Below are 22322 nucleotides of genomic sequence, written 5' to 3'. Positions count from 1 at the left end.
ATGTGGTAAAAAAATAATAATAATAACATTATAAAGCACATAAAAAAGTATATATTTCTAATCTAATAATGTCCTCCAATGGAACATGATAGGATGGACAGTCATAATTATGGCCCTAAATCTGATACACATGTGAAGCAAGCTTGCATACGTTGGAATTATATTGCAAAACAACAACAACAACAAAGAGCGATAGGACGAGAAGCCTCCTCCGACAGCTCTGCCATTGATGAATTCGCCTGAATACCAAAGAGGCGTGCCCGCTTGTGTGTTATTCTGCGTGGGTGCGTGCGCGCCCCTACTGTGTTTACGGGACAAGCTTGAAACGGTCAAGTCGCAAATTGGATTTTACAATGTAAATAGAAAGCAGGAGAATCAATCGCGAAGTCGTAAATATCTATTTCAAATTACCTTAGACTGGGTACATCAGTTATTTACTGAACTAGCTAATTGTGCATTTGCTGAAACAGTCATATCGGTGTTTTTAGGAATTACAAGGGATTTAAAACAGAATAAATATGTATCGGTCTCTGTATGCTTTCCGATCCGCGGAGCCCAACTCGCTCCACTTCGGGGCCGGGGAGGGCTTTCTGATCCTGGAACGCAGCAACAAACACTGGTGGCTCGGCTCGCGCTGCAGTTCGGGCGAAACCGGCTACGTTCCCGCTTCTTACATCGAAAGGATTCAGGTATGTTTAACGGATTTTCACTTTCTCGATTAGTGAAAGTGGGACGTGGGTTTTGACAAGCAGGTCCTCCATGCTAGCTTGTTAGCATGATAAAAGAGTGGACCACAGAGAATTTGAACGAGGAGGCGAGGTCCAATTGGTGCGTGCATTCCAACAGACCTCACTTCAGTTACTTTTGTGACTTTCATGTGACGGTTCTCCCTGAATGGGAGACGTGAGACAGAGCATTTTGCTCTACTGCATTGCCTGTGCCTCAGTTGTTTCTCATGAATCAAATCAAATGTATTGGTCACATACACATATTTAGCAGATTGTATTGCGGGTGTAGCGAAGTGCTTGTGTTCCTACCTCCAACAGTGCAGTAATATATAACAACTCATAAAATACACACAAATCTAAAAGTAAAATAATGGAATTAAGAAATGTATAAATATTAAGACGAGTAATGCCAGAGTGGCATTGACTAAAATGCAGTACAATAGAATACAGAACATACATATGAAATGAGTAAAACAGAATGTAAGCATTATCATACTAGAATTTTTTGCTTCATTATTAAACAGTATTTTCCACATTCAATACGCTATGCTAACGTTTACATGTTAACAAAAATATGTTTAGAATAAATCAAAATGTTTCAAATGGGTTAATGAGAGAGGCTTGGCAAGTTCGCAATGCCATCTGGGTGTGCACCGCAGGGGTCGTTGCGATATAAGCCAAAAATGCATGAAAATGTGGCGCAGCATCTGCCATTTGTGTGTGTCACGCGCATCTCAGCTCTCGTGACTGATATGAGATTAGAGCAAGTACAGTACATATGATAAATTGCTTTTAATCACATAACACAAATACAACTGTAAGGGAATTAACTGTGCCAAATCTAGGTCAGTTAGAAAGTTGTAATAGTAGAATGCACAAGCCGCAATTTCGAATTTGGGTTTTGCATCATCAGTTCCTCTTCTCATGTTATTAGTTGCATTCCTTAGAGAGCTGTTTATAACTTGTCAGAAATGTGCAGATCAACAAGCCCATGTCAGCTAATGTTTTTTATTTAGTTTTTTTGCCCATAGATATTGTTGTAATTTTTTGGTCACTCATATCACATGAGACATGGCAAAATACTTAGAATTGCAAGAAATGTAGCTTTGAAACTGAAACATTTTCTATGTACCCCATGACAAAATGGGTAGAATTGCAGCAAATAAGCTTTAAACCTGCAAAATGTTTTCCACTAACAAGAGAGGTGTGAACAGTTTGTGGCATGAACAGTGCTTGTGCCCATAAAAATAGACTTGGCACTTGCGCGGCAGGTGGAGCGTGAGATGTTCCCCAATGCTGGAAGGGGGGTCCCTAGTGAAAAAGTTTGCGAACCCCTGAGTTAGAGCTATGCTTAGATTGTGACAGAATACAGCTACTCTCACAGTTTCATGCATGCATCCATTAGCCCGAGATGTACTCTTAAGGAGCCTACCGTTGCTCCTTAAAAAACTGAATTCTAGGACCCCTTAGGTATAGAAAACTACTACTATAGCCAGTAGAAACGCATTGAATAACACATTCATAAATGGCTCAGGAAATATTTTAGTTTTTTCGGATACATATTTAACCTCTTATTTTTGTGGACACAAACCTACCTCCATACTTCCATTCCTTTGTATGGGTTACCTTCAGACTAATCTCGTGACACTGAAAACGGAGAACACCATCGTGTTCGTGAGAGTGTCCCCTTTCCACAGTTGAGTCATATTTAGGGTTGCAAAGGGTTGGAAACTATCCGGGAAATTTCCGGAAATTAAGCCCAGGAATTTTGCTTAAATTCATCATAAAAGTTAGCTTATAACAGTGAACCTTTTTTGTGGGATACACATAAGGCAATTCTAGGTCTTGGGGCATATTTTGGTTAAACTATCCCCAATTCAATGTAATTGCAACCCTCTGCATGCGCAGTGCATTCCTCCTTTACATGTGCAGTGCACTCTTACATCACATATACAGCTGATTCTCAAGATCTTGCACACTAAAGAGATGCTATTGAGCCCACACTACTACACTATCTGAGCCAAGGACTACATGCTTTCTGGTAAGTTTTGATTACAAGACTGGGTGGGGTAAATATATTTATGACATACATAATTTTTTGTTAACTAGTAAATAGTAGCCTACAGCAAAGTGTGTTTAAATCATTTCTAGCTTGTTAACAATTTCTGCTAGTTGGTTTTTGCTAACATGTGGTTTTTAGCTTGCTTGAGCCTGCTAACTTAGGAGTGTTATTTCACCTGTTTCCATACATGTTTCATTTTAAAACATTTATCTTACAAAGGAGTTGTTTAATCTAACTGCTAACTATTTATCTGTACATGGAATTGTATTTGCTTTTTTTTTTACAAATGTTTTCCTAATCTTTACAGGAAAATGTCACGGGCACTATCTGATGTGTGGAGACATTTCACTGCAGCTAATGTAGAAGGAAAAGCTGTGTACATTTGCAAATACTGCACCAAATCATATGTGAAGAATGCAACACATCTGGCCAAGTGCATAAAGGTCTATCAGCGCTCACAACAAGCAACCTCTGACAAAAGTCCCTCTACTTCTATTCGAGGGGAAAATGATGAATCAGACACCTTATCGATAGCAACAGCTCATGGTCCTCCTGGAATGAAACGTTTTTTTGACTCAATGGAGGAACGTAGTCAGAGAAATGCTGATGAATGTCTTGCTCGAGCTGTGGATGCAACTGGTTCACCTCTGATGTTCACAGGCAATGTGTATTGGAAGAGATTTCTGAATGTTCTTCGCCCAGCATACACCCCTCCAACCATATATCTACTTATTTGCTGGATGCAGGGTTCAACAGAGGTCAAGTGAAGGTCAAGCAAATCATAGAGAAAGCAGACTGTATTGCAATCATCTCTGATGGGTGGTCAAATGCTCGTGGGCAAGGAATAATTTACTTCATCATCTCCACCCCTCAACCAGTATTCTACAAGAGCACAGACACAAGGGACAACAGACACACTGGTCTCTACATTGCAGATGAGCTGAAGGCAGTTATCAATTACCTTGGACCACAGAAGGTATTTGTACTGGTGATAGACAATGCTGCGAACATGAAGGCTGCTTGGTCTAAAGTTGAGGAGTCCTACCATCACATCACAGCCATTGGCTGTGCTGCTCATGCATTGAATCTGCTCCTCAAGGACATCATGGCACTGAAAACAATGGATACACTCTACAAGAGAGCCAAGGAAATGGTTAGGTATGTGAAGGGTCATCAAGTTATAGCAGTAAAGTGAGAAGAATAAGAGCACCACATTGAAGCTGCCCAGCAACCCCCGTTGGGGTGGTGTTGTCATCATGTTTAACAGTCTCCTGGAGGGGAAGGAGTCTCTCCAAGAAATGGCCATATCACAGTCTGCCGATATAGACAGCCCCATCAAGAGGATCCTTCTGGATGATGTATTTTGGGAAAGAGTGGGAAGCAACCTGAAACTCCTGAAACCTATAGCAGTAGCCATTGCACGGATTGAGGGAGACAATGCCATCCTGTCTGATGTTTAGACTCTGCTTGCAGATGTAAGAGATCTGTACTGCCCTGCCCACTTCACTGTTGCTCCAAGCAGAGGAAACTGCAGTTCTGAAATACGCCAAAAAGCATGAAGACTTCTGCCTGAAGCCCATACACGCCGCAGCGTACATGTTGGACACCAAGTATGCTGGCAAGAGCATCCTGTCTGGTGCAGAGATCAACAAGGCCTATAGTGTCATCACTACCGTGTCTTGCCTCCTTGGCCTGGATAAGGGCAAGGTTCTTGGCAGTCTGGCGAAGTTCACTTCCAAGCAAGGGCTTTGGGATGGAGATGCAATATGGCAGTCATGCCGACATATCTCATCAGCTACCTGGTGGAAGGGACTTTGTGGATCTGAGGCTCTTTCCCCTGTTGCCTCCATCATCCTCTAAATCCCACCAACATCAGCCGCCTTAGAGCGCAACTGGTCCTTGTTTGGGAACACACACACCAGGCTGACCAATACAAGGGTTGAAAATTGGTGGGCATCCGGGCAATTTTAGGCTTTTTGAGCCTGACAACGAGCCATCCTCAACAAGGTTGGAAAGTGACGGTGAAGATGAGGCCTCAGAGTCTGATGTTCAAGAGGTGGACATTGAGGAGGTCCAGGGAGAATACATGGAAGCCTGAGAGGAAGACAACCAAAGCTTTAGTTTCTAGACTATCATTTTACAGATCTATGTTGAAATTGTTTTTGGGAGATGCGATGGATCATTGGGATCATTCAATATTCCCTTTCTTTTGTTGTTCAGTGAAATCATCCCATGTGAAGAGTCAATTAATTTAAGTTGAATTCGTAACAATTTTTTGGAATCATTGAGTTTATAAACCCTCCATACAAACATGGTCTCTTTTTTGCATTCTTGAGTAAGGTAGGTGTTTCAGCCTAGCTCAGTGCTTTGTATGGGCGTGGAGCAGCCAGGGGAAAATACAGAGCGTAGGGGCTGGTAATGTTCTCTAGATGCACCGTGATTGGCTCAGTGTTCTGTCACTCATGGGGACACTACCTCACTGCCAAATCTAAGGGTAGACCTCGAAAATTCAAGCCCCTTGGGTGCTGCCATAGAGTTACATTAGAAGTGACCATCCAAGAAGGCTCAAGGTCATTGGCCACAGATAAAATGTAAAATCATGTTATATCTACTGTAGCTTTGATTGGACTGATGTTAACATCATACTTTCAAAATCTTAGCTAGCAGTCATCATTATGAGTCAAGTCAACAATCTATTGACAAATCCTTTTTAATCCTTGTCATATGAAGAACAATTATAGATAAAACGCATCAGTGCTCATCAGCCATTGGACATAAACATTACACAATAAGTTGAAAATCGCAAATTCAACAATGAGTGGTTTGTAAGGAATCAGAGGCTAACTGCAAGCATTGCAAAGCAATCACTAGCCTGCTATTCGGTGGAGTGGATGTGTGGTCCCAATTCTCTTTTCCAAGTTTAAAATTCTAAACATTCAACATTGGCCATGCTGTCAATCCAGCATGATTTCAGCCACGCTCAAAACAACTGTTGACTCTGAACTAAGAAATCTGACTTCAGTGAGTTCAAGACAACTGGGAACTCGGGGAAAAAACTAGCTCCAACTGGGAAAGTCCGTTTTGAATGGTCATCCATCTCAGAATTGTAAATCGGGAACTTGGTGTACAGGGAGAACACTGTAAGAACGCCCAATGTTCTGAATTCTGTTGCTGTACATTTCAAAAGTGCTGAACAAATAGTTATATTGACTACGTCCCTCCTAGCTCGCTCATTAATGTCTTGATCGAAGTTACGTGTTGCCTCTTATGCGCTCATCGTTCCCTTATGTCATAGTTTGTACATCTCAATTGTCAGTAGAAACCACATTTGTTTAAGCAAGTCAGCCATATCAGCTAAGTAAATTAGTCTGAATGAACTGTTTCGTTGCCAGACAAGGCTCCGCTGATAGCCAGGTGTAGCAGTGGTAAGGTGTTGGGACAGCTTTATGTAGATCCTAACAGTTTGTGGGCACCGTTTGTCACTGTTATAGTGCAATTCATCTATCGTTTAGTGTTGTGTAGTGTAGTTGCTTTGCTGGCATGCATCCCCAAAATGTTTTTGTTTGTTTGCCCCGCCAAGATTTACATGCTAAAATCGCCACTGGTTTCATGGTCTGGCAAACACCGCTGTAGCTCGGCGAACTTCGACCGCAGATGCGGAAGGCCGACATTGGCAGATGCAGTAGATTGAGACGCATATATCTCTAGCTTAAACTGCCGGATTTTGATGGGTATTTTTTTGTTCCTTAGCCATATCCTCCATCTAAACGTGAATCAATTCTCTATTGCGATACGATTCTAGAAACATAAAGCCCTTTACTTTCATATCACATCAAAATAATTTCACAAATGCAAAATATACACTTACTGTACACTGTTTTAACCGGATTGAACACAGTTGTAGCCAAACGTATTTTTCAGTGACAACACATTTCTGTTGGCCTTCTTCCGTTACACACAGGTGTTGGGAGCATGCTAGATAGCTAATTAGCACAGGTGGTCCCTCTGTCTCCCGTCTGTCTTCCGCAAACACGCGCCGTAACATGGATATATATGGCCGTGTGGGAACACTAACCGTAACTCTATAAAGGTGTGTATCAATGTAACCTTTTGTTTTTTGAAAGTTAATTCTCGCCGATATGAAAGAGAAGGTCCTTATGCTTCCAAAAGCGTACAGCAAGCGACATATGTTAATGTTCAAACCTAGCGCCAGGGCTCTTAAAAAAATAAAATAAATACAGAAGACACCTTCCTCCAATGACTCTTATGTGTAATGTAATGGAACTGAGAGTCACGATCAAGGCTAGCATCCCATATGATGACATAGGCACACAGACGGATGCTTCCATGCACTTTTATTGAGTCGGTGTGAACTGCTTGTTTCTGAGTGTGTGTTGCTGAAATTTCATCTGACGAATCAGTCAAATGAAACCATGCTGAAACAGATCGATATTCCGTGTGGATTCTCTGACTGTGCAGCAGGATTTGCTGTGTCTGTCCGAGTGTGTCCCTGTCTGGGTCGTGTTGTAGGTATGTTCCAGTTCAAGAGGGTTTGATTTTGGTTAGATAACTAGATTTTCCGCCCGGAGTCCCATTTTGCCTTCCGGCCAAATGTTTTGTTTGTTTTTGTTTCCAGTTTCATAATCATGAATGCTGATTATGAATATTTCACTCTCTTTCTCTCTCTCTCTCTGCCCTCCTTTCCTCTGTTCTTCAGGCTCCGGAGCAGGATGAAGTGTTACAGTCTATCGACAGGGCCATCGAAGGGATCCATAACGTGGCCATGAAGAACGGGGGCAAATACAACCTGGAGCAGCGAGATGTGCTACAGTGAGTGCAACATTAGCATGCACATAAACACACACAGATGCACACACACACACACACACACACACTCACGCACACACATTTTCACATTCAGGCACGTGCACAGATAGGGCTCTACTTGTGCAGAACACATGCCCCTTTGCCCTTACAGTCTCCAAAGTGCCCTTTTCAGTGGTAGTAAAATTCCCCCCCAAAAGTTTTATTTAAAAAAAAACGTTTTGGTCATTTTTGTTCGGAACCCACTGCCCGCAAGTCATCGTCAAGTCGTTTCATGTCATTTCAGCAAGTCATGACACCATTTCAGATTGTTCTGAAATGGTTTCTGTAGTTAGAAACAGATAAGATAAGCATTCCTGCTAAATTTGTTGAAAGACAATTTGAAATAAGCTAATTGATTGAACCCAAATTGGACATTTCAATTGATAGGATTCATATAATATTCAATAAATATAGTACCCAACATCCGATTTGGAACAAACCTCTTCATAACAATGAAGTCATCCACGGACCCCAACGGCCAGTATACAGTATCAGTTCTCTATGTTTGACAAGTAGCGTATTGCTTGGAGTTTTGTTTATTCATACTATGTAATCTCAGTGAATTTAAGGATGTTCCCCCGTTCAGAGAAATTAGCTATTGAAGTCGCTTGCATTTCCCCTCATAAATTAGTGAAAGTACACCGTTTTGCCCACTAGATGCTGCTGTTCCTGCTACTGCCACACCTTTTTATCAATTTTACTGGTCTCTTGTATTTATTAAGTGGATCACAATTTTTTTTGTTGCAACATTGGGTAGAAAACCAATAGCTTTTGCTCATGTAGAAAATAAATTGTGTGGTCATCCTCGCAAGTCAAGCCAGTCCTCCATGAATGCAATTCAGTTTGTCCAAACCGCTCGCCCACACGACGGCCGGTTGGACGTAATGCCAAATTCTGTAAAACAACGTTTTAGATGGCAAATGGTAGAGAAATGAACATTAAATTCTCTAGCACAGCTCTGGTGGACATTCCTGCAGTCAGCATGCCAATTTCACGCTCCCTCAAAACTTGAGACATCTTCGGCGTTGTGTGACAAAACTGCACATTTTAGAGAGGCATTTTATTGTCCCCAGCACAAGGTGCACTTGTGTAATGATCATGCTGTTTAATCAGCTTCTTGATATGCCACACCTGTCTGGTTGATTGATTATTTTGGCAAAGAAGAAATGCTCACTAACAGAGATGTAAAATGTGAGAAAAATACACTTTTTTGTGCGTATGGAACATTTCTGGGATATTTTATTTCAGCTCATGAAACATGTGACCAACACTTTACATGTTTAATTGATATTTTTGTTCAGTGTAGTATCAATAAACAATACACCAAGCCACAGCTTTATACTAGAGTCGTGGCCAAAAGTTTTGGGAATAACACAAATATTAATTTCCACAAAGTTTGCTGATTCAGTGTCTTTAGATAGTTTTGTCAGATGTTACTATGGAATACTGAAGTATAATTACATGCATTTCATAAGTGTCAAAGGCTTTTATTGACAATTACATGAAGTTGATGCAAAGAGTCAATATTTGCAATGTTGACCATCCTTTTTCAAGACCTCTGCAATCTACCCTGGCATGCTGTCAATTAACTTCTGGGCCACATCCTGACTGATGGCAGCCCATTCTTGCATAATCAATGCTTGGAGTTTGTCAGAATTTGTGGGGTTTTGTTTGTCGACCCGCCTCTTGAGGATTGACCACAAATTCTCAATGGGAATAAGGTCTGGGGACATCCCTGGCCATGGACCCAAAATATCGATGTTTTGTTCCCCGAGCCACTTAGTTATCACTTTTGCCTTAAGGCAAGGTGCTCCATCATGCTGGAAAAGGCATTGTTCGTCACCAAACTGTTCCTGGATGGTTGGGAGAAGTTGCTCTCGGAGGATGTGTTGGTACCATTCTTTATTCATGGCTGTGTTCTTAGGCAAAATTGTGAGTGAGCCCACTCCCTTGGCTGAGAAGCAACCGCCACACATGAATGGTCTCAGGATGCCTTTACTGTTGGCATGACACAGGACTGATGGTAGCGCTCACCTTGTCTTCTCCGGACAAGCTTTTTTCCGGATGCCCCAAACAATCGGAAAGGGGATTTATCAGAGAAAATGACTTTACCCCAGTCCTCAGCAGTCCAATCCCTGTACCTTTTTCAGAATATCAGTCTGTCCCTGATATTTTTCCTGGAGAGAAGCGGCTTCTTTGCTGCCCTTTTTGACACCAGGCCATCCTCCAAAAGTCTTCACCTCACTGTGCGTGCAGATGCACTCACACCTGCCTGCTGCCATTCCTGAGCAAGCTCTGCACTGGTGGTGCCCCGATCTCGCAGCTGAATCAACTTTAGGAGACGGTCCTGGTGCTTGCTGGACTTTTGAACCACTCTCCTTGAAGTTCTTGATGATCCGATAAATGGTTGATTTAGGTGCAATCTTACTGGCAGCACTATCCTTGCCTGTGAAGCCCTTTTTGTTCAAAGCAATGATGATGGCACGTGTTTCCTTGCAGGTAACCATGGGCGACAGAGGAAGAACAATGATTCCAAGCACCACCCTCCTTTTGAAGCTTCCAGTCTGTTATTCGAACTCAATCAGCATGACATTGTGATCTCCAGCCTTGTCCTCGTCAACACTCACACCTGTGTTAACGAGAGAATCGCTGACATGATGTCAGCTGGTCCTTTTGTGGCAGGGCTGAAATGCAGTGGAAATGTTTTTTGGGCATTCGGTTCATTCGCAGGGCAAAGAGGGACTTTGCAATTCATCTAATTACTCTTCATAACATTCTGGAGTATATGCAAATTGCCATCATACAAACTGAGGCAGCAGACTTTGTGAAAATTAATATTTGTGTCATTCTGAAAACATTTGGCCACGACTCTACTTGTCAAACAGAGAACTTATATTGTATACTTGCCGTTGGGGTGGGCTTGGTGTGGTGGGTCCGTGGGTGGCTTTTGCCATTTCTTTTGGTCTCACTCATGTCTCACTCATTGTTAGGAAGAATTTTTGTCCAAATCGGATGTTAGTTACTATATTTATTAAATATTATATCAATTCTATAAATGAAAAGGGCCAATTTGTGTGAAATCATTTAGCTTAATTTCTCAGAGATCAAAATATATTTCTATAAAATAATGTTGAAGGAATTCTAGTCTTATCTGTTTCTAACTACCAAAATTATTTTAGAACAATCTGAGATGGTGGGAGTCGAAATCCTATTTCTTGTGCTTTTTGAAGTGGAATAACGCAGAGGTAAATCGCAATCAGTAAAAGAAATTGTCTCATGATCAGCTGATGGACTTTACAGAAAAACCACATGATTTTACGTGTGGAAAATCACTTGATTTCACATGAAATCAGACCCGCTTTCACATGTAGTTTCATGTTATCACGTTGCTTGACATTTTTGTCACGTGTTATCACATTAACTTCACACAAGATCACATGAAAACATGTGTACATGTGTACACGTCAAATACAGATGTTTTTTCCGTAAGTGAGCCCACCCTTTTTTTCACAATGTCAATAATGTCTTTAGGAGGCACTGTAAACTAGCTTGATTACAATTTGTGATGATGAGTGAGTGTGTTGCAGAAATAAATTGGCCTATGTAAAAATAAATAATGTTTTGGCGACTGAGGCATTTAGAGCACCTGTCCCCTGAAAGGTCTGTGCACGGCCCTGCTCCTATTGTTATGCCATACACAACCACGCATGCAAACTAGTCTCATGTTGTCTGGTATGGAATGGTCGCTATGTAGAACCGTCACGCTGCAGGTTCCTGATTGGTCCATCTTCTGCATTGTGATCAGTTATCTTCATAAGCTGCATCTGAAATAGCCCCCTATTCATTATATAGCCTGGTCCACTATTTTAGTAGTATTAAATGCCGTTTCAGACATAGCCACTGTCTCTCGCTCTCTCTCTCTGTGTGTCTGTCTGGAACAGGAAGTTGATCCATCACAGGAAGGAGACCCTGTCAAGGCGAAGTCCAACTCCATCCAGTCACAAGCAGGGCCTGCCCTCATCTACCAGTGAACTGTCCCTCAGCCACACCCCTCAACCACCCAATGGGGTCAGCCGCACCCTGTCAGAGAGTACCGACAATGTTCAAGGGCTTTACCAGGTATTGCAGACTAGTATTCGTACACACCTGAGCAAGAATCCTTCATAGTCCATATTTTGAGGAACCTGAGACAAGTGCATGCACATAAATATCCTGATATTTACTCTGATTTACTCTTCTCTCTTGCAGGTGCCACCTCAGCCCCGCCGTGCAGCACCCATAACCCCTCCCCCTCCTGAGAAACAAAGAGCCAGCCGACGCCCAGGTGACTGTCTCACCATCACCATGGAGACATTTACATTTTAGTCATTTAGCAGACGCTCTTATCCAGAGCGACTTACAGTAGTGAATGCATACATTTTCATACATTTCTTTTCTGTGCTGGCCCCCCGTGGGAATCGAACCCACAACCCTGGCGTTGCAAACACCATGCTCTACCAACTGAGCTACAGGGAAGCTAGAGCTACTCATCTTCTATCCGGACACACACAAGCGCACACACATACACACTACTCATGCAATCTACTGCAACATTACTTCTACACTGACTCTATCCTCTCCCGCACTTCCTTAGTTTTCCTTGTTCTCTCTTTCTCAGCAGAGTTTTCCATTCCTCCTCCTCCTGGCCCTGCCCCTCCTGCCGGGACTGGCCTGTCCCCCTCGGTCAGCTCCGCCTCCCTGGACTCTGTCTCCTCCCACTCGGTGGTGTCCTCTGATGTCAGCCTGACAAGCGTTGCCAGCACCCCGCCCCCAGTGCCAAGCCGTGTGAAGCCCCCACCCCATCCTCCAGACGACCTGCCCCCCTCTACCCCCTCTCCCCAGCCAGTTCCCTCAAAGAAGGGCCATGCCCCCCAACCTCCACCACCACAGCCCACTCCACCACCACAGCCCAGCACCGAGGACCAAACAGAAACCGACTGGCCTCTTGCCCCGCCCTCTGTCGCTGAAAGCACCCCCGGCAGCCCCTCTCACTCAGAGCCTGTCCCCGGGACAACAGGGGCGGAGCTTATCGAGCTGGTTCGGAGCAACACAGGCCTGAGTTACGAGCTGTCTCGGGTGGCGGTGGGGGTGGTCGTGGGTCACCTGCAGACCACCCTTCCTCAAGCCTCCTCTGCCTTAGAGAAGGTCCTCCTCTCATTGGTAGAGAGCAAGGTCAGTCATGTAACCGTGTAGTTGTAGGATGTCAACTAACTTGCTCCAACATATGGAATTTCATGTTAGGACTGTGTTATAACCACACCTTCCAGAACAGGGTTCTCCAACTGGCAGCCCGCTGACCGAATTTGGGCTGCAGTGATTTAAAGTTTTCAGAGCAATTGTTTTTTGTTTTTTTCATTTTTATTGTTGGACATAAACGACTTTAAAAACAACAGCAAATCAGCTCAAAGTGATTATAATTTTGGAAATCTGTTCCAAAGTATTCCCACATAATAGAGATTATATGTGATCCTATACAAATGTAATCAAGATTTGAAATGTGTATTTTGTATTAAGGCTCCCCATTTAAGGCTCCCTCTTCCTGTGGTCCAGCAACATTAAAGCAGTTATATACAAGAAAAAATATATTACATGACATTACATTTTTCATAACACTATTCACAACACATTAAGTGCGTTCCCTCAGGCCACTACTCTACTATCACGTTTCTACATTACAAAATCCATGTGTGCGTGTGTGTACTGTAGAGCGTGTGTCGTATCATGTGTATGTGTGTCTCTTCACAGTCCTCGCTGTTCTATAAGGTGTATTTTTATCTGTTTTTGAAATCTGATTCAACTGCTCTATGTAGTACTGTGCGCCCCCCAGATTCAGTTCTTGACTTGGGGATTGTGAAGAAACCTCTGGTGGCATGTTTTGTGGGGGCATGCATGGGTGTCCGAGCTGTGTGCTAGTAGTTTAGACAGACACCTCGGTGCATTCAGCATGTCAACACTTCTTACAAAAACAAGTAGTGATGAAGTCAGTCTCTCCTCCACTTTGAGCCAGGAGAGATTTACATGTTAGATCTCCTTGTACATTTAAGGGTCAGCCATGCTGCCCTGTTCTGAGCCAATTGTAATTTTCAGAGGTCCCTCTTTGTGGCAGCTGACCATACTACTGAACAGTAGTCCCAGTGCGACAAAACTAGGGCCTGTAGGACCTGCCTTGTTGATAGTGTTGTTTAAGAAGGCAGAGTAGCGCTTTATTGTGGACAGACTTCTCCCCATCCTAGCTACTGTTGTATCAAATTATTACATTTTGGTCAAAATATTATTTATGTTTGGGCTTCTTGCCGTCAATTTGCGGTCAACAAATGAATTGTAAATTATATACCGGCCCCCTGACCATCCACTCAAGAAAGCATCGGCCCGCGGCTGAAATCTAGTTGACGACCCCTGCTCTAGGAAGTGACGTGGTCAAATGCGCACGTTATACATCCGCGCCTGACGAGAAACTGTACACAAAGAAACCCGGAAAGCCTGCAAACTACAATGCTCTTTATACCGACTATAATTGTGACAATGTTTCCATTCGAAGTGGCTCTTTGGCAGGTCAAACAGATTCCACGTGCACGTAACATACCTCTCCCCGTAGGATCAGAGATCTGCGTTGCCTCAGGGACAAGTGTGTCACGATGAACAGCGCCTGGAGGTCATATTAGGCGACCTCGCCCGTCACGTCGACGACTCTCAGCAGCGCAGCTGGGCCCTTTACGAAGACCACTCCCTCATCGCATGTTACCTTGAGGAGCTGCTGAAGATACTGGTGAGACGCGTGAACTCGGGGACCGTTGACTCAGGGCTGGTACCTGGATAACGGATGTGTCCAAAATGGCACCCTATTTCCTGTTTAGCGCACTATATGGAGAATAGGGTTCTGCTTGGGACGGAGCCAAACACTTTCCTTGCTTACCTGTTGGGGTTTGATGTGAGAGGACCACTGAGACCTTTGGTAATTGTTGAATCTAAGGAAGTGTGTGTGTGTGTGTATGTGTGTGTGTCCGTCCAGACGGATGCAGATCCAGTGGTGTGTAAGAGGATGTGCAGGGTCAACCACTCTGAGCCGGTGCTGTCGCTAGTGTCCTACTATCAGATGGTAAGAGATTCTACTCCCACACTGCCGCTACTGTTCTCCTGTTGCCCACCCAAGAGTACCGCACTATTGTTAAATGTGTTGTTGGTGCTAGGAATGTACTTCATTATCATAGATTGAGTGACGTCTCACTGGCACGTTGTAAGCGATGTGTAACTGTGTGTTACTTCCTGTGCCACTGTGCAGGAGCACCGAGTGTCTCTACGCCTGCTGTTGCTCAAGGTGTTTGGGGCGATGTGTAGCCTGGACTCTGCCCTCATCTCCACCCTCCTCAACTCCATCCTGCCCATGGAGCTGGCCAGAGACCTGCAGACTGACACACAGGGTGAGGAGGCCTCCCCTCTTTCTTTCTTTCTTTTTCTGCCTTTCTCTCCGTCTCACTCCGTCTGCCCGTCTCTCTCTCTCTCTCTCTCTCTCTCTCTCTCTCTCTCTCTAATGTATCCATCTATTCCTCTGGCATCCATCTCTTTCTCTTCTCTCTCTCTTTGGGACCTCTGTGTCCTTCCTTATGTCATTCTGATTCAGCCTCTATTATTCAGCATATCTGTGCCCCTCTATATCTCCTTCATTAATGTGTGTGTGCCTGTATCTCCTTCATTAATGTGTGTGTGCCTGTATCTCCTTCATTAATTTGTGTGTGCCTGTATCTCCTTCATTAATGTGTGTGTGTGTGCCTGTATCTCCTTCATTAATGTGTGTGTGTGTGTGTGTGCCTGTATCTCTTTCATTAGAGCATCAGAAGATGTGCTACACAGCCTTGGTCCTGACTATGATCTTCTCTATGGGGGAGCAGGTGCCATATCACCACTATGGTATGTGCAATATCCCCTAACCCCTTTAAATATCACCACTATGGTACATGCAATATCCCCTAACCCCCTTAAATATCCCCACTATGGTACATGCAATATCCCCTAACCCCCTTAAATATCCCCACTATGGTACATGCAATATCCCCTAACCCCTTTAAATATCACCACAATATTGCTTTAAAAGCCAAATGTATCAGCTATAGAAACAAAAGTCCAAAATGTATATATTGATTGATTGATAGAATTTACATTTTCTCCTCTCTGTCTGTCTGTCTCTGTCTATGTCTGTCTGTCTGTCTGTCTCCCTGCGCAGAGCACTTAAACGCTAGCTTTGTTCAGTTCCTGCTAGATGTGGTAGAGGAGGGTCTTCCCTCTGACCCCACGGAACAACTCCCTGACCTTTGCGTCAACCTCATCCTGGCCTTCAACCTGCATCTCACAGGTGAGTCGACAGAGGCTTTAGACAGAGCAAACACCTTCATGTTTTTAGCCATCTGCAGTTGCTGCATCCATTTTGGACTTCACTTCTAAATGATTAATATGTACCCATTGATTCCTGACGAACATAACTTATAAACGCCTCATGACGAGCTTAGTTCAACTATCGTACCCCGTCAGAACCCAGAATATAAGCTTGTTTTACTCCAATGTTTGTAAACAACAGTAGTAGTAAACATACACTTTGTAGTCTCAAATTAAGGTTAAAACTATAATCGTTATATCATGGATGGTCATTCCTTGCATCCATAGATCTCCCTCAGCTTTGTTCCCGAAACATTGGCGGGTAAACGCTTTGTTAGTGTTTCAACTGCGGATTGCCACTTTTCAACCTCTTTTCAGCCTCATATTCATCGTGATCTGCAGCACCATACCAATTGAATAATGTATTTAATCAATGTGAGGTGAAGAAATGGTGAAGGGCCCCTTTAATGCGCTATTCAAACAGTGAACCGGGAACGTTCCCTATCGACTGCTTTATGCTTTGGGATAATGGAGACCCGAGTCCTCTTTTTGAAAGATTTTGAGTTACTTTAACCGTGTGTGTGTTTGACCTTGGAAGTGTGGTATTTGTGGTAGTGTGAAGTGTGTTATTTGAAGGTGTCTGTTCTGTCTCTCTCTCAGTGCCCAGCAGCAACGTGATAATGCAGACTTTGATCAAGAAAAACGTGAAGCTCTTTTCTGAGAAAATAGTGCTGCTACTAAACCGAGGAGGTGAGGCACACACTTGTTAACATGGACTTTATTCAATACATTTAAATTCATTCATTTCCCCCCCCAACCCACTCTCATTCCTTTGCCATTTGTTTACTGTTTTTACATTCTATGCTTCCTTTTTCCCTTTTTATCTCTCTCTTACTTGGTCTTTCTCTCCTCTCCAGATGACCCTGTGTGTGTCTTTAAACATGCTCCCCCTGCCCCACACTCAGTTCTTAAGTTCCTGCAGGATGTCTTCGCCAGCCGAGACTCTGCTAACATCTTCTACCGCACGGACATGATGGTGATGATAGATATTGCTGTTCGATGCATCTCTGACCTCTCACCTGGGGAAAAGGTGAGACTGATATACACACACACACCACGCCTCTTTCCATTGACAAGCCAGCAGGCACCCTCGCCATGACATCATCCCGAAACAGGAAAGCGAATGTCCGCTGTATAATGACTGTGTTAATGGCCTCTCGCTCTCTCTCTCTCTCTCTCTCTCTCTCTCTCTTTCACCTTCCCATCTTTTTCTTTTTTTCCTCCTCCTCCCAGTTGAGAATGGAGTACCTCGCGCTCATGCACTCCGTCATGCGCTCCACAGACTACCTGGAGCACCGGCACCGCCTCGCCGACCTGCAGGGCGCGCTGCAAAGGATTCTAAGAGAGGACGACTCGGGAGCGGACGAGGGCGGGGCCACGGCCAAACAGATGGATAAGCTAATAGTGCAGGAGATCTACAAGGAATTCCCTCAGATCAGAGACACCTAGGACGACTGAATACGACAGGGGTGGTGTGCACTCATGAGCCGGTAGTCTGTCTCCTTTATACCGAGGGATGGTACTGTGGCGCTTCCTAGGTTTGACAAAGGACTGTAGTCAGCTACTTAGTTTCTGAGCGTTACAACCCTCCGTCACACTTTTTACAGTTATGACATAAGAGATGGCGTGAGCACCAGCTGTCACGGCAGTTTATTGCATCCATTGTGTTATGATAATGCTATGTAGCTCTTATGACGGAGGATTCAAGTGAAGTGTTACCCAACGGCATACTGCATTGTGCTTTAAATGTACTCCCTTGTACTGAGGGACCAAACTGCGGTGTGAACGGAGGGCCTTGTAAACCCTGGGGCTGGTGTGCTGTATACTGTCTTCTTACTTTCAGTCTATTCATGTGTCTTGATCACTCTTATTCCTCACCACCTGGCATGGCCTCACAGTATGTTACTAAGACAGTTCAAAGAAAAGACAAATTAGGTGATTTATACTGATTAAACAAAACATTCTGGTCCAGTTTCCTAGACACAGATGAAGCCAAGTTCTGGACTGAAAAGCGTGCTCAATGGAGAATCTACATTAACTAGGCTTAATCTGTGTCCTGGAAACCAGACCTCTGACAATAATACATTCTAGGCTTTGAGGTTAGTTTAATACTCACTATTTATTGCAATGGCAATGCTGCTACATGAGCCTCATTTACCTTAATATCTATGGCTGTGATTCTCTGACTGAGCACAACTTGTTACTTTGCTTTCGCCATTACTTGTTACTTTGCTTTCGCCATTACTTGTTACCTTGCTTTCGCCATTACTTGTTACCTTGCTTTCGCCATTACTTGTTACCTTGCTTTCGCCATTACTTGTTACCTTGCTTTCGCCATTACTTGTTACCTTGCTTTCGCCCTTGCTTTCGCCATTACTTGTTACCTTGCTTTCGCCATTACTTGTTACTTTGCTTTCGCCATTACTTGTTACCTTGCTTTCGCCATTACTTGTTACCTTGCTTTCGCCATTACTTGTTACCTTGCTTTCGCCATTACTTGTTACCTTGCTTTCGCCATTACTTGTTACCTTGCTTTTGCCATTACTTGTTACCTTGCTTTCGCCATTACCTGTTACCTTGCTTTCGCCATTACTTGTTACCTTGCTTTCGCCATTACTTGTTACCTTGCTTTCGCCATTACCTGTTACCTTGCTTTCGCCATTACCTGTTACCTTGCTTTCGCCATTACTTGTTACCTTGCTTTCGCCATTACTTGTTACCTTGCTTTCGCCATTTCTTGTTACCTTGCTTTCTTCCCTACACTTTATCTACAGTAACCTCCACTCTAGGCATGGCTAAACTATGACCTGCTCTAAATTCTTCTGAACCAGACCACTCCTACTCTGCTCTGCTGCTTGTGCTGTAGATGGAACGTAACGGTACTGTAATAACAAGCTGTAACACGCTGCTTCTACATACTAAGCCTTGACTAACTTCCTATATAGCTATGGCTCTCTGAAAGGGAATGTAGATATTTATTCATAGGAAATAATAAGGGATTGATAAGATTCAATTGGTCAGTATTTTTTTTTTTTTAATGTAGTCTGGGGTTAACTAAGGGACTTGTCACCTAGATGGATTGATTGCTTTTCCCTGATCATTTTGGTCTGAAATCTATCAGTTACCACAGTATGGTGTCTCCCATCCTTAGGATGGCACTCTACTATGCCCCCTGCTGTAATTTAACCCTTTACTATAGTACCCCTGAGAATCAGTCTACAAGACACAAAGCATATCTTCTTAGTTTCCACCAGTTTTGCACGACACACAATTTTTATTTAGCAAATCTCACTCTTTACTGACTTCTCTGAGTCACTGTCTCCCTCTCCGTCTGAACTCTTTCTCTGTTTGTGTCATAGTTTATATTTACTTGGCTCTGTTACAGCTAATAGGGGAAGTGTTTGTGGCAAAATAGTCGTGGCCATCCTGATGCACGTATACCTTTTAACACACACTTAAAAGGAAGTGTTTACACACATAAACATATATACCAGAGTGTATTTTCTCTGATGTATGTGTTTTTATTATCCAGTGTTCATGCATAAAGCTATGCATGTGTGTGTCTACGTACGGTTTGTGTTTATTTTCGTAACTATGTATGGTTTTATCATTGTCCCTGTAGGTTTGAGCCTCCATTGTCCCTTAAGGTACGACTGTGTAATAGTAATAAAACCAACTGAACTATATTTTCCCAATTAAATATATCTGAAATGGTTGTTCAGAGGGGTGACGCAACAAAGTGTATTTTCTTAATGTTTACCATCAACTAATAAACATCTCAATGAACAGTGAGTATTCCAGTTTTTTTTTGAGTGTACTGTGCAAATTTGGGGTAAATATCAACATTTTAATAAAACAAGAGGATTTTTATGCATATTTAGCAATACCAAATGTTTGCCATTTATTTGAAATAGTATTTTGAAAAAGTAGGGTCAAACATTTTGTGAGAGGAAATGCTTAATTCTTACTGTAGTCTAGGCCTATAAAAATATGAAGCGTTTATGGTGGGATACTAAGGCTTTATAAGTGGGATGCACTGTTGAACGCTACATCGCGAGGGGTTCGTGCTGATTGTACGGCGATTGTGGCAGTTAGTTCCATGCAATGGCGTCCCTTGACAAGGCAAGAACAACATGTACGTCAGGAGAAGTGCAGTATTCTCATAAGGAGCGTTATACTTGGAATACGGAGGAGGAATGGAGGGAAAAGAGAGGCAGAGGAGGTCTAAGAGAGAGAATGGGAGGAAGAGGGTGAGCTTGAGTCGGTTGAAAATGGCGGGAAAAAGGGAGATGGTTTGTTAAAGAAGAATGGTTGAAAGTGTAAGCAGAGTGAGTTGAAAACAGGAGGGGAAATGGAAGTGAATGAGGGCGAAGTATCGGAGGTGGTAGGTGTGGTGAAGTTCTCTGCTGGTCAGTGGGAGCAGGCTCTCCACTTTAAACAAATGGGGCCAAGATATGTGAATTGTTTTGCTCTCAAGAAAAGGGCGCCATTGAGTGGAGTGATTACTGGGGTCACGGTAAATGTGAACGCTGACCAACTGAAGGGGAAGATTCCCAGTATTTGTGACGCTCACCATTTGGTGCGACGCAGACAGGGTGGCGTGAGTGGTGAAACAGAAGAGTCGTTGTCTGCTGTTTTGATGTTGAGTCTTTGGCCGACAAAGTGATGGTAGGATATTATCCTGTACGAGCTTTTGTGCCGAATACATTTCCTTGTTAAAGGTGTCAAGCTTATGGGCATGTGGCAGCAGTGTGTAGGAGGGAGGATCCTCCTACACACTGGAGAGGTCTGGCAGTAATAATGAGATGCTCTGCTTTTTTGACACCACACTCCAAAAAGCAAGTTCTGCAGGCTCTAGTTTTGTCTAATCTTGATTATTGTCAAGTCGTGTGGTCCAGTGCTGCAAGGAAAGACCTAGTGAAGCTGCAGCTGGCCCAGAACAGAGCAGCACATTTTGTTCTTAATTGTAATCAGAGGGCTGATATAAATACTATGCATGCCAATCTCTCTTGGCTAAGATTTGAGGAGAGACTGACAGCATCACTTTTTATAAGAAACAATGTGTTGGAAATCCCAAATTGTTTGCATAGTCAACTTACACACAGCTCTGACACACACAATTATCCCACCAGACATGCCACCAGGGGTATTTTCACAGTCCCCAAATCCAGAACAAATTCAAGAAAGCGTACAGTATTCTATAGAGCCCTAATTGCATGGAACTCACTTTCGTCTCACATCGCTCAAATAAACAGCAAACCTGGTTTCAAAAAACAGATAAAGCAACACTTCGCGGCACAACGCCTCTCCCCTATTTGACCTAGATAGTTTGTGTATGTATTGATATGTCGGCTACGTGTGCCTTTAAAAAAAAATGTATGTAGTTCTGTCCTTGAGCTGTTCTTCTCTATTGATCTGTATTACGTCGTTCTGTATTATGTTTCATGTTTTGTGTGGACCCCAGGAAAAGTAGCGGCTGCTTTTGCAACAGTTAATGGGGATCCTAATAAAATACCAAATACCTAGTTGTGAGAAGTGTGCAGAAGGGCATGAGACAAAGGAATGTGTAACATTGGGGAAAGTAGTGGTATGTGTTAATTGTAGTGGTGCCCATGGGGCTGGGGATCAGTAATGTCCCGTGTGAGAGAGGCAGGTTGAGGTTCCCAGGGTTAGAGTAGTGCAGAACTTGTCATACGCTGAGGCAGTGAAGAAAGTAGAGGATGATGGATCAAGGGGGAGGGATCCTGAGAGGAGTGGTGTGAGTAGTAGATCTGTAACAGTACAGAGGGATAGGCCAACAAGTTATATATGTTTCAGTAAGATTGGATTTTTGGCATTTATAGTAATGGTTATCAACTGTACTGCAGGGATGGAACTTAAGTCGTGGAAAATAGAGGTTTTGGTGGCAGCTGCAGAGAGGTATTTGGGTGTGCAACATTTGACGTCAGAAGAGTTACAGGGTGTGTTAAGTGGTGGTGTCCCATCCATTCAGGCTGTTGGTCTGAAGTAGGACTAAATAGATTTAAATAGTGGAGTATGGTATTTATTTATTTTTGGTGAGTTTAGTGTTAGATGGTAAGGTATTTGTTTTGTTTATTTATTTCAAGCAAAGTATAAGGGAGTTATACCCCAGTCTAGTAGGTGGCGGTAATGCAACATTTATTGGATGCCAACCGCCGTTAAACCTCATCAAAGTAGAA

At 43.2% G+C, this 22322-nt stretch overlaps 1 protein-coding gene across 2 annotated transcripts; it reads left to right on the top strand.

Moving 5' to 3' along the window:
• The first annotated feature begins 267 nt into the window (after window positions 1-267).
• On the top strand, window positions 268-19910 carry LOC115208175 (NCK-interacting protein with SH3 domain). Of its 2 annotated transcripts, none has more exons than XM_029776036.1 (13): window positions 268-689; window positions 7508-7620; window positions 11598-11775; window positions 11905-11980; window positions 12317-12867; window positions 14291-14461; window positions 14705-14791; window positions 14975-15113; window positions 15520-15600; window positions 15914-16042; window positions 16723-16812; window positions 16980-17152; window positions 17356-19910. In XM_029776036.1, exons 1-13 carry the CDS (start codon window positions 519-521, stop codon window positions 17569-17571), a joined length of 2175 nt encoding a protein of 724 aa, XP_029631896.1. In that variant the 5' UTR covers window positions 268-518; the 3' UTR covers window positions 17572-19910. The 2 variants fall into 2 exon arrangements, with proteins under 2 accessions (XP_029631896.1, XP_029631895.1); XM_029776035.1 differs by having other exon boundaries at window positions 12314-12867.
• The last annotated feature ends 2412 nt before the right edge of the window (window positions 19911-22322 follow it).

The sequence above is a fragment of the Salmo trutta genome, chromosome 14, assembly GCF_901001165.1.
Source record: "Salmo trutta chromosome 14, fSalTru1.1, whole genome shotgun sequence".
Taxonomy (NCBI): domain Eukaryota; kingdom Metazoa; phylum Chordata; class Actinopteri; order Salmoniformes; family Salmonidae; genus Salmo; species Salmo trutta.
This window is presented reverse-complemented; position numbering and strand designations above follow the sequence as displayed.